Source organism: Brachyistius frenatus, unplaced genomic scaffold, assembly GCF_029030835.1.
Source record: "Brachyistius frenatus isolate BFR_SWC_R1_liver_20210118 unplaced genomic scaffold, ASM2903083v1 Contig_13, whole genome shotgun sequence".
Classification (NCBI taxonomy): Eukaryota; Metazoa; Chordata; class Actinopteri; family Embiotocidae; genus Brachyistius; species Brachyistius frenatus.
Genome location: NW_027210612.1, coordinates 4,895,186 through 4,908,878, shown reverse-complemented (window position 1 = coordinate 4,908,878; position 13,693 = coordinate 4,895,186). Strand labels below are relative to the sequence as shown.

The following is a 13,693-nucleotide window of genomic DNA, read 5'->3' as shown; positions in this document are numbered from 1 at the left end:
AGGACAAATAAAAGGTCAGAAATTTAGGGTTTGTCAGCACATTAAATTAATCCAATATTTATGTCTCTGATTTTTGGCTTTATTGATGTTCAGCACAATACCGCTAACAGACTAGACTAAGATAACATACACTATCTTCTGAATTCTTTTTCATGTTGTTGTTCAGAAGAGAAAATATCTCTGTTTCTTCTTATTTTCTCTTTACTCCCTCCCAACATTTTCCCTCTTTCAACCTCTACACTCATTAAAGTCAGCCACGGATCTGAAAACATGTCTGAGCATTTTCTTACTCTCTTTGCTTATTGAGGGTAAAGGTGCAACAATATTGTGCTGGCTGAAGAACCCACTGTGGGTGGGCACTAATTCTAATTGGAAGGATAGCGTGCGGCAGCAGGGCTGGCGGACAAGACTTGCTTTGGCATTTTGGTATTTATTTCGATATGGCGGGCATTTGAATAATGTCAGCCAGGCATACGGTTGTTTGGCTAACAAGGGAGCCCGGTCAAGACACTAATGAATGTTGGAATGAAGATGAAGCCAGCTAAAGGCAAAACAAAACAGAAGTTGTCGGTGAGAAGGAGTAACACACTGGTGTGCATGTTGGAGTCCAGAAATCAAAGTCCCATTACGGCAAAGGGTATTACAGTCCGTCTTCTCTGACCAATACAAAGCTAAACAGTAAGTCCATATGTATATCACTCTCCTTCCGCATGGTGTATTTTTTATCAGTCCCTCTCTGTCTTTTCATACTTTCCCCTTTGATCTGATAAACCTGGAATTGGTGTAAACAAAATATAATGGAAGGCTGTAGCCGGGCCCAGATAACTTACCTATCTCTGATCTGTGAAGAGAATTGGTGTCAAGGGGCTGAACTATCAGAGGAGAAGCTGCATGCTTGCAGCACATGAAAGCTACATGAAAGCAATAAGTAAACATGAGTACTGGAGCTATTGTAGTTCTATTTGTTGATGTACAAGGAAGACGCGCCGAGAACCTTGTAATACTCAAGACGTTGAGCATGTATTGATATTCTACATGTTTCACATTCACTATGTGCGAGCCTTGATCATGTATTTGAAGAGAAGAGAGCGACCGTATTTCTTCTTATTCTGAGACTCATAGACACTTCAAAAAAAGATGTGTGATGATATGTGAAGGTTTTGCAGCTTATCATTAACAGAACCCTATTTTTCCAACACCTGACCCTCTTTGGTCAGGCACTCATAACAGCAAATAAAGATTCTTTCAGGTGACATGACGAGCAAACACGGGCTCTTTCACATACGTTTGCACTACTCCAAACTGCTAAATATTACAAAATCACCAACTCTAAAATTGATATTCGTCCTGTTCACGTCCACTCACCATTTGTTGATGTTGCTGTTGTAGCTGCAATGTGAGCTGTGCAATGGTCTTGTCTCGACTCCTCAGCTCCTCTCTGAGCACCTGCACTTCCTGAGTTAACGACTCCAACTGAAAACACACACATACAGAGTACAGCATGCTGCAGTGGTAGGAGACGACCTCAGTTGGCAGAATGGAGAAAAATATATTTATGTACAGTATCTGGTCGTTCACCATTGTCTACCTCAGGTAACGTTTGTTACCTGTGATGTAGTGGTATTGTCTTCAGTATCCTCAGGGACATCTGCTGAAGAGCCTGTGTCCTCAAGCTGGAAACAAACAAAATACACACAGAGACATACTAAGGAGGGAGTGCACGCACAACAAGGCAGAGTACACAGAGTGCTGGATCAATGACAATGCCTCCGGCATCCCTCGAGAGCAATATTTCACTATAGTGGAATCATTTCACTCTTTAGCATATATACTCCTGTGACCCTGAATTGTCAGCCACCAGTGTATGATACCGGAGCCAGATGATGTTTTTGAACCTTCCATAATTTCATTTTATTGAATCCACAAAATGTCCTCACATTGGTGGCTGCTTAAATATGTGCAGCACTTGGGTATTCATAATCAAAGCAGGTCCAGATTGTATTTTGTGTACACCCCAATTACATGATTTGATTTTTTTTTTTTCCCCAATTTCCATATTTAGTGAATACATTGTCACATAATTGTGACAAATGGCAGTAACACGTTATCAGGCCTTGAAATTGGATATTTTATCTGGCCAAAAGTCACAAAAAGGTATTCAACGAATATTGTGCAAGTCCACTAACTGATACAAATTTCATTTCAACACTACATTCTACTTGATCCCCATTAAAGAGCCCACAGGTGTAAACAGAGCTGTGCTAGATGTCTGACTTTAAGCACAATAAAGCAAAGATCAATTAGAGTTGAGCAAGGCTGGAGGCTCATCTAAATGTTGCTGCCTTGAACTCAACATCATACCAAAAAAAGAAAAACACAACTGAGAACGGAGTTACTAACGGGCCAATAGAAATATTGTCCCTCTTGAGGCTATACAGCCAAAGCATTTGACTAATTGCAGTAAACACAATGAACTCATCTAAAGGAGACATTTGATTTAAATGCAAACACCAAAAATCCCATTTGATGCTCTACCGGTTAAATTCAGTCAAGGAATTCAAGAGAATTTTGTTCAACAGTGTGCAGTTTAAAGTGCTCGTGACTCTGTGCATTTGGGATTACATAGATTAGGATGTGTTTTTGTGGAGTTCAGTTTTTGTATGTCCATCTTCGATGTAAGTGCACATGTCTATATGTGCTATATGTGATATCTTAAAATTCTTGTTGCTCTTTTCCAGTCACCCTATCTTTTTCTCCGCTTGAGTAGATTTTATCTGACTGACAGAGATGGATCTATTCAGTGATCAGCTTCACATAAGCACATGCAAACATGTAAGCACTTAAGTACAGATGCACACATTCTCAGCGCCGAATACTATAATTCTAAAAAGTGCTGTCAGACTTGTCCAATACATTAAAACCACTGGCAAGGATATTGCCCATAATCTTTTAATGGGGTGTCACAATGTACTGGTATTGACGATAACAGCGATCCTTTAGAAATGGATTTTGATAGAATGTAAATTTCACATTCACGATAATATCGTTTACAATCCAGTACCAGTATGGATCTAATTAGCAGTCCAACACAGAAAGTGGCATTGTTTTTTTTTTTATCTTACATTAGCTGCCATGTGCACAACATAGACGAAATCTCCATAACACATAGCTCCAAGAGTGAGGCCACCAGATGGATGAATTGGGACACACATGTCCTGAAGTATTTCCAATTAGAAAGATTGATATGATTATATATAGCACCTTCCGACCTGGCAGCATGAATATATTTGCTTTCATGAAAGTAGAGAGCCCCTCGTTCTTTCCACAACCTCGTATGTTTCTTTAGGTGATATATTTTTTTCGAGTACCAGTGAGCTGCAGCGTAATATAATTGTGATTGCGCCCGATGCCCCTCTCCATGACATATCACAAACAAATGAGTTTTTCCCAGCATACCTTCCGTCTTTGTAACACTTGAGAATAAAGCCATTAAAATAAATAGGTCTACCTGATGGGTAGAATATATATTCTTTAATAATTAATGCAGTTTGGGTACATTCCAATAAAGGCAAAGATAAAAATTTTTTTTAAAAAGGCTATGCTTTCAAAGCCATAATTGCACAAGGTAGGAAGGTGGCATATGTAGCTATTACAATCATCAACAGTCTGTTGTAATGATGGATGAATCTGTCAGGGTTGATCAACTAAGTCTATAGGTTATTCATACATTTGTTGCATGTTAAATGGGTTGTACAAATAAATATTTATTAATACCGAAAGTTAAACTGTTGCTCCTCCTCATGAATCTGTTTCAAAATGAGCAGGACTTGCCACCAAGGAGGTATGCTGCCACCTATCATTAATACCAGTACAATGTATTAAGAACTTCAATAGATAACAGAATAATATCATTGTTGTGAATTGTTTTGACCAAAAGAATTGTGTATTGAAAATCTGACATTGTAACAGCACTAATTTCTTATTTATAGACATCTGTGTAAACATCTTTTTTTCTGTATATACACTACATATCCACAGTGGAGTATGTGATGATGGGATTTATTAACCAATTAAGACATTCAAAAACCTGAAATTACTTAAAGTGGAATTACATTAACAAGTAAAACCTGAGTACGGTGATACTTCAGGCAAATGTAAGATTAGTAGAACCATCCGTCTGGCAAACTGATACATAGTTCTATTTAATTGACAAATCAAACCCAAAATCTCGACAGTGAACAATGTGTGACCTATTTATAAATTCCAAAATATAAACCTCAGAGCGGTGACATAATCTGCGTGCTATTTGTGTGTGACATAGAATGATGCAACAGCCTTAGAAGAATGACAAATATATGCAGCGGGAGAAAATTAGGTTTCTGTCACTGAACAAAAAGCATACTGAACAAATACATGTGCGAGTTGTTGTGCATGTACATGGCTAATATATACATAAGTTGCTGTCTTGTAGTGTAGTACTGTGCTGTATGTGCATACAAATGGACACGTGTGTGCATACATTGGTAAATGCATGCATATACATTTTTGTTCATTCATATCTCTCCGCAAATGTGGGACAAACCTGTAGTAATGTTTTGAGCCTCAGCAGCTGGTTCTTGAGCAAACTGCAGTCCTGAGTCATGTGTTCGAGTGTGAGTTCATCCAGCATCGGCGTGTAGCCGTGCTGCCTGTCTTCAGGTGGGACGGGCTGTGAAGAGATCCTTGGAGCTTTGAGACCATCATAGTGCTGGAAGACAAGACCCCTAAAAGAAAAACAAAAAGCCAAACAGAGAAACAGTCTCAGATAATCAGGGAGACAGAAACACACGGTGATGTCAGCTACAGTATATGTATATTTGTATTTTGTTGATTTTCCTTCTTTTTGGCAACATTTTTTCAAGTCTGACCAACCTGCTTTCATTGTGGAAGTGATCCGGTCCACTCCAGCGGTAATGTTTACGCCGCTGCCCCTGGCCCTGCCGATTTGCCCGCCCCTGGCGCTCAGTATGGGACATCCTGTCAATGTCTAAGAGGAGACAATTCAGATCACAGTGAGACAGTAAAGAAGCTTAAATGTATGTCTGAAACAGAGAGGATGCAAGTGAGAGATAAAACAAATTTAAAAAAAAAAAAACATATTAACGATGTGTCCTGCCTGGAAATTGATAAAGTGAGTGGAAGTGGAATATTCTAAATGCAAATAAGGTAGGTAGGTAGGTATATACTTTATTAATCCCCGAGGGGAAATTTTTTAAAGATGAAGGTAATAAAAGTTTAAGAAAATTACTCCAGTTTATGCTGTTGTGTTTGTGGTTAGAGATGAAGAGTAAAATGCAAAGGTCAGCATTTGCTTATCTATGTTGTTGCTACCCTTTTTCTGTCTTCAACAACAACTCTAAGGTAAAGACACAGTCATATTTTCATGACTGCAGAGTGATTGAAGTGACAAAGTGACTTGAGATAAATTCATTTTCTAGAGACTTAGACTAGAGACTTCTGAGGCATTAACCCAGACCATTTCTCCCTGTTGCTTAACCCTAAGCTAAACCTAACCGTTAAACGTGTTTTCATACTAAAACTTGCTTTTTGACCCTACAAGGGAGAAAAGTCCCCTCAGTGTGACTGAGAGTTGATTTACATCCCCACAACATAGGAAATACAAGTGCACCTACACAGTCACACAGTGCACAACTAGTATGAATACCTTATACTGTATAGCCGCATAAAAATCATAATCGCCTCATTTTCATTCTCTGTTTGTCTCAACTGTCTTCACCATCATATGCAAACGCTTGCTCACACACACAGTGACAGGCCATTTCATTCTAAAGGAGGTAAAATGACACAATATTTGGCAACACTCAATAGCATCTAGCTGTGAAATGAACCATGACTGCAACAAAATTGACAACTAACAGAGCGTAACCCCCAGGAAATCAAAAGGACCCTTGACTTTCTACATGCAAGATACTCTTTGGAATGGAAGAAAAGAGAGAAAATGAGATAAAGAAAAAGAGAGATGAAGAAATATTGGCAAATTGAAAGACCCTGTCCAAGTAATTTAGCAGTGGTGGTTGAAATACTTTACCCAGTGTCACCACGTAGCAGAGGAGCAGACAGCCTGTTTCATGCTGAACTGTTACATTCCAGGAAACTTAACTGCTGCAGATGACTCTTTTTCAGCTCAGAAAAAGTCCTCTAAACAGCTATGTGAATATATTCCAACTGGAAAAAAATCCATGAGGGTAAAGAAACTCAGACGGAGAGTGAAGAGAAATGACCTCTCGTCCAGTCAGCTGACGAGCTGTAAAAGAGCCAAACAGAAAGTCAACCCGGCTCCCACCCTGCCTGGCCCGGTCTTTGTTGACAGCCTTGTTTTTCTGGGAACTCCCTAGGAACTGGGGCTGGTGAAAGAGGACTGTGGTCCCGGTGGTGAGAGAGCAGCTGGGCTGACTGGTTCGAGTCCAAGCTAGGAAGTCACCAGCTGAGAGGCCAGAGAGGCAAGATGGGGCCTCTTTCCCCGTAAAGGGACCCAACAGCTGGATGAAAATAATGCTCTACCCCTCTATCTTCCTCTTTTTATCTTGTCATTTACCCCCTTTCCCTCTTCCTCTTCCAGAGTCAGGGTGTCTTCAGAAGAAACACCCTTTCCTATCCCACATCCCAAGGCCTGCCTTGTGGGCTGGGTCTAACGTGACTCTTCAGCCTGTCTTGCTTTCACTCTGCCTCTCATGACATGAGCTCTACCCATGACATAGAGGGCTATAAATATGTCCGCTTCCCAAAAAGGAGTAGGAAGAGATGACGTCCAAATTCAGAGTGAGCATTGCTCTCCCTCTCTCTCTCTGTCTCCCAGTTTCAAAAACAAGGAGATCACTGTTTACAGACAATGTATACTCAGTCGCAAGTTTATTAGGCACTCCTAGCTCAAACTAAGGCTCAGTTCCTGTTGAAGCTGTTTTAGAGAGTTGTTGATTCAACTTTATGGTAAGTTTTGGGGCTGTAGTTTAATCAATGAGGGTAAACTATATATTAAAAGTGTAACGGAAAGCAATTCAACAGCCCCACAAACAGCAACCTCAAAAATGGCCATTCGGATGAATCAAAACCTCCACAAAAGCTGAACATTATGGCCTTCAAAAACGCTTTCAAAGGTAACGCTGTTGCATTGGACTCAATAAATCTAAGTGAGATACGTGTGTGTGTGTGTGTGTGTGTGTGTGTGTGTGTGTGTGTGTGTGTGTGTGTGTGTGTGTGTGTGTGTGTGTGTGTGTGTGTGTGTGTGTGTGTGTGTGTGTGTGTGTGTGTGTGTGTGTGTGTGTGTGTGTGTGTGTGTGTGTGTGTGTGTGTCCACATGACAGCATATATCCACACCTGTACATTGCATTTTATGGTGCTGACGGAGCCTGTTTTGAGCATGCTATGCCTGTCAGAGTCTGACCACATTTAATTAGTACATTAAATCCTTTATCCGTGAATTTTACTTTGATAGTGCTGGCTTTCAGACTGACAAGGGTAAATTCACATCTTAAAATGCTTTATCTCTTTTGACAGGATAATTCAATCGTCACCTCCTCTATTCCTCTCCCTTACTCCTCTCATAGATGTGACAAACACTATCTGAATCACAGTAACGTTGTCAATACTGTTATCATGTGTTAATATTGTGACTTGATTACTTTAACACCGACAAAGAAGCCATTTCATTCAATTTTAAAGAGGCTGACACTTGATTACATTTGCAAAGTGACAATGGGTGACGGAGACTACAACAGACTTCACCAGATAAAATACCAAGTTGGAGGTGGGTGATGTAATGTGTGAATATTAAGCTATCAAGTTAATCATGTTAACACCATACTGCTGTTGTCATGGGAAACACATGTATAGGCTAATCCGACAGAGCCTGTACTGTATGTATACGCAATATGGTTGAGTCACCTGATCACATAAACAGAGCCAGACAGCTGAAAGTTAACTGAATAGATTTTGTTCAAACTCAGTTGTATGACAACCATGGAGTTGTACTTTAATAACTCTTCCAACAACCAAATATTAAAAGACTAGCAATACATAATAAATAACAAAGTATCCATTAAAAGAGTTTAATGGATGTTGCAGAGGCAGATCTTCACCCAAGGCAAAGCAGGATTCAATTTATTCAAGCCAAAGAAGGGTGCTGCTGGAAATAGAAAGCTCTGACCTTGGTAATGCATTAATTTACAATTATGATCAGCAACAGCTTTCCTGGAGGTATCCGCTTGTACAAAAATAATGGACAACCTCCAACCAATGAAACCTCAGCTTTTGTCATGGCCATAGAATAACCTTACAAATTTAAATCCTGGGGAGGATAACTGCAATTACATTAGGTCTTGTGTGTATATGTGGGTGCTGACCATGCAAGCCGTCCTCTGGGAGGTCCACATCCAGCATGAGGTCGTCATCATCCAGCTCTCCAGTTCCCGGAGGGCCCAGGTTGTTCAGAATATCCTGAAAAACACAAAAATTACAGGTAAAACTCATTTCATTGTCGGGCATTAGATAATATTATGGACGTATTATGAGTGCACGACCAACTGCAGAGAGAGAAATATCAGGAGCCAAATAGATTCTGAATAACCTCAGAAAGAAAAATCATGTACACACAACACACAAGAGCACAAACATGGAGATGCGGTCTTTGCCTGCAACTATTAGAGCCACAATCATTTTGAAATTGACTGGAAAACCCTGGTGTACTTGTTATTATTTAATATTAGTATTTATATTTATCCCCTAATTATTTTCATTATTAATAAGAATAATTCATACGATACTATCAATGAAATCTTTCTATGTTACTATGATTATCTCACTCCAGCAGCACAACAAAAAGAAGATGCTCTAATTCCATGCATCAAGACACAGAAATCAGAATAGGCTTTTGGAAAAATATCACCAAATTATATAATGATAACACAGAGCACTTTGAAAACCCAACAAAAACACCCCTCATAACAGACTCCGAATATGCAGCTAGTCTGACTGCTGTGCTGCTGTCTCCCAAATAATTCAAAGCATGCCCAAAAGCAAAGGAAAGAATCAATAGTTCAAAGCTGTATTTTTCAAGCCAATTTTGTGCTTTACGAAACCAAATTGACAGGGCTTTGACTATAAGACACAGGCGTAAAATTTGTCATTATTGAATATTTTGCGTGTTTCACAATAACTGACTGGTACTCAGTGTTTCAGATTTAATGAAGAAGAAATAATGATGGAACTAGAATAAACAAAATAGACTTCTGCAGTCACTCAAATCCTATCAACCAAGACGTGGGTGGAATCTTTGTTGTTTTGAAGTCTGTGTACAAATCAACCTGTCTCATCGGTTTTATTCTCCCTCAATTCTTCAATCCTCTGATTTCTGTCTTCCTTTTTTTCCTCCACGCTGTTGCTCTCTTCTCTAACCTTACAACTCCCATCCTCTGATAAGAATTTTATTAACAAAAGTAAGACAAATATTTGATAAAATACATTGTGATACATTGTTTTAAACAATATTTTAACAGAGTAGTTTTGCTTGAAGGGATGCTCTTTTTTCCGGAAGCATGTCCTCTATAATCTTACTGTTCCTGTCATTTGTTTGTAATTGACCTGTGTGTGTTAAAAAGACTTAAATTCTCTATAAACACAAAAAAGTAGCAAAAAGCAGCTGCTGGGAGTCCTCAGTCAGAGTATTGATGTGTACTGAGGTATTTGACATAACTTACAGCTCAGTACATAATGATTCACCTCATGTCCTTAAAACGAAATTGCATCAGTTACATTATGAAAGATGATGCTAAAATGTCCACATCTTGTGTGCATAACTGCTCATTATTTAATCACGTTCGTCTTTAAAACTGCAAAACTTGAAAAAAAAAAAAAAGGCAAATCAATGTAGTGTGATGAGTCATGATACCGTCATCATTGGAAATGTATTGTATCATATCATGTTGAGTAACATTTAACATGATGTCACCTTCTTCCTGTTTATATTCAAAGCAGCTTTTTGTTCTGATATACTGTACAGACAATAGCAGTAAATTGTAGTTTAGTGTTTACTTCAGGACCCGTGGACTTGATGAGCCAGGGACTGAACCACAGCCAGCTCCTCCAGCTGAACTACAGCTACCCTCTATCCCTGTATTGTACTGCACCCTGTAGGGCATCAGTTCTATAAAATTGGCACCAAACCCCCTTAATAATATTTTTTTTCATTCTATTCACAACCTACTCATTGTCTCTGTCCCTCCCTTTCATTTTCTGCCCTTATATGACAGTGTGAACCTGCTGATGAAATATAATTTCACACTGACTGGACACAATAGCTTTGAGCACTGAAAAATTGAGGATAATCTCTCAGCAGGGGAGTGAGTGAACATGTAAGTGGTCAATAGGATCATGGTGTATGGCCACTATAGTCCTCAAGTGTTCACACAGTCCAAAGTAGTAATGTATGGAATTCTTGTCTGGCACTGACCTGATCACAGAGCCGGTTAATAACTGAGATAGCATAACAGGAAATGTTCAATAGGAACACTCAGTGTTTCCTGAAGGTCATTTTTTTGCTCTGCTGACAAGTTGTTGCGTAAGATGCAAAAAGTTGAAACCTACACTCTGATCAACTATTGTATTATATTGTTATCATCACCAAGTTGAGTATGATGGATTACAATTTCATCCTATCAGAAAAAGTTTAAAGAACTATTTTGTTGAATAGTAAATTTAAAAAAAAAAACTGCATGATTTGTGGAGACTCATTTAACTGTGAAATCAATAGCTGTTATGAAGCATCATTGAAATGCAGCAGAAGCTACTGAGCAGTAGCTTTAGATTTGTAACCATTGCAATGGTTTTCACACAAAGGGAATAACGATTTGATTTCCAGCATATGAATTTGACATATAACATGCACATTTCAGACACCCACATTTGCTCCAACAAACCAAACCCTGCAGCATGACCAGCATTCAGAATCGTAACAGCCACGTTCTGTTTCATGGCACACTCTCTGCTGAATCTTCAAACAAACACAGTTGGAACAAACACCGATTAAAACCTTCAAAATCCCTGGGAATGTTTTGAGGCTAAACTTCTCTCAGTTTGATAGTTAACCCTCCAACAACCTAAGGGTCTGCAAAACAGACTTTCAAATACAAAAAGCTCATAACAGCGCTAACTCTAGACGTTGCTTTCTTTGAGAATATCTTTTAGAATATCTGGCAGACATTTTTCATGGCCTTAATGTAAATTGGCTTCATGGCGCACAATCAAGCAAAAAGGACAAGTGCAGCTCATTTTTAGTTCAATCGAACAACATAAAAAAAAAAAATTTTTTAAAAACTACACATTTCACCTTTAGATAAGACCGTGTAAACAATCTGCGAACGGTTTCAAATTGACTGGTCTTGTTCTCTTTCAATTCACTTGAAATAAGCTACTCTCTTAAACCTAATACCCCGCCATTAGTTTCCACTGAGATCCCAGTTTGGCAACTCTCATCAGAGGGGGGCCAAGAAATAAACACAAAATATACCTTTTTCAGGATGATTAGTTTTTGATGGCAATGTCTTGATGGGCTTAATGAGCTGGATTTAGATATTAAACCGTTGCTTGGTGCGTGCGTGTGCGTGTGCATGTTAGTGAGAAAGAGAGCGAGAGAGAGCAATAGAGAATGTATCCCATGTGTGACATTAGCACCCCTACTTAGCAATGTAATTCTTTATAGTCTATGTCTTGGGACTTGCTGGTGGATTTGATGGAGGATACGTCCTCTACTCCAATCATTTTCGCATGTCATGGTAATCCATCTACCCAACTAATTTGCAGCTTTGGAACTCAGGCAGTTTTTAACAAAAAGTCAATTTTCTAGTTCTATTTTATGATTATAACCAGTGTAAAATATGTTAAATGTAGGATAATCCCAGTCAAGTACACCCACTGCAAAGTCTCATTGGTGTTGTTGGCTTTCACAGGAATTACAAGGCAACTGCTGTGCGAATGTGTGATAACTTTGAGTGGAGTGTAAAGATCCAAAGAATGACACCAAGTAAAGGGTTTATAAAAGAAATACAGAATGCCATAAAATCTTAATTCAAGAAATGAATGAATTTTTATCTTGATTTTTCTATTATATTCTTCCCAAAGTCTTTTAGTTCTTTCAACTTTGATTTAAATTGACGTCCTGTCAGTAAAGAGTAGGTTCAAGGGATGGTAAGCTAGACTTTAACAGTAAAGTAGTACACTTAAAATTCCTAAAATAAAAGCTGTCATTGGAAAATTCTCAAATATTGAAACCGATACTGGCTAAACACATAGCACGTGAAATCTACATTACTTGTCCTAATGACGAACGAGGCAAACTTGTTCAATTGTGTGCTCCTACAGCATTAATTGCGTTGGTACAACAGTCATTCCATATTCATTACACTACAGCACTAAGTGTCTTTTAATAACAGAAACATTCATGAATCACTGATTAATTCTGATCAATTCTACCCTTTTTTCTTTTTCAATTTTACTTTAGGTTTTAACTACTAAAACTCAACATTTCAAGATGTGTCAAAGTGAAAGCCGCACAGGAAAAGGAATCGATTATAAACCCTGAATTGCTAGACAGCTTTTACTGTGACCCACCTGGAGGAAAATGTTTATTGTATCTTTATCGGAATATAATAAACTGGCAAAGTGGTGGAAATCAGTGTGTTCAAAAAAGAAGATATTGCTAAAAATGGCAACATTATTTATGTAAATAGTTTATTCTGTTGCCTATTCACAGGCAAATATTCAGAGACAGAAACAGAGGCAGTGCGGAGGAGGCACACTGAGTGAAATTGTTTAATGAGTAATGGCAGCTGCAGAAGAGAATAAAATGGAGTTAGAGAACCCTTGAATCAGCAATATGTTTTTCTAAGATTTATCTTTTCCATAATTTCATTTGGTCCTCAAGATGTATGTGTTGTTGGCAGAATAACAACACACCGTCTGTGCCAGAGTGTATAAAGTATATTGAACCTGTTTGCTGTGTACAGCAACGTATGTACTGACATTATAAAAAATTGCCTTGTTCACAAATAAACTGACTTTGAGATTAAATACAAAACAGATTATGTCAACACAGGACTCATTTTGCACTTGCAAAAATAATCAAACAATTCAGGTTTTATTAGATGATCACAGTTTGAAAAGTAATTTATTTTGCACACGACAAAACCATGTAATTTTGTCGAGTGCACAAGATGTCGCATTGAGTTGGAGCTCTGCCCAATTTTAATATAAAGATGGCTGACAATGATGAATTAATATACAATTATTTTACCTCTTTTCTTTCTTGCAGTTTTTTTTTTTTTTTTTTTTTTATCAGAGACATTGGAACACAAAAATGGAAAAGAGAACAATATAGCCAGTCACTGCCAAAAATGTAAATCCAAGAGTTGAATTTCCTATTCTTTTCAAACTTTTTCTATTTTTCTGAATATTAAAAACATTCTCAGAAGGTGAGTTGGGGTTGTTTTCAAAAGAGCCTTGGCAAAACAAAATCAGCAATGATTCATGAAAGAGCAGTGAAAGCACAGCAAAGTACAGCTCACGTTGTAGTTCCACCTGTTTGTTTCTTGACCTTATTTTACTCATTTAATAGCTCACACGAACCTTATTTACACACACCAGC

The 13,693-nt window shown here is 38.3% G+C and overlaps 1 protein-coding gene across 1 annotated transcript in view; it reads right to left on the bottom strand.

The window, feature by feature from the left end:
* ccser2a (coiled-coil serine-rich protein 2a) overlaps positions 1-13,693 on the bottom strand; it is a 48,317-nt gene that overhangs the window by 14,156 nt on the left and 20,468 nt on the right. The window contains exons 4-8 of the mRNA XM_069692981.1: positions 8,400-8,493; positions 4,912-5,026; positions 4,583-4,763; positions 1,608-1,673; positions 1,366-1,473 (exon numbers count right to left, since the gene is read on the bottom strand). Of these exons, the coding sequence (XP_069549082.1) occupies positions 1,366-1,473; positions 1,608-1,673; positions 4,583-4,763; positions 4,912-5,026; positions 8,400-8,493 (564 nt within the window). The remainder of the gene's footprint in view (positions 1-1,365; positions 1,474-1,607; positions 1,674-4,582; positions 4,764-4,911; positions 5,027-8,399; positions 8,494-13,693) is intronic.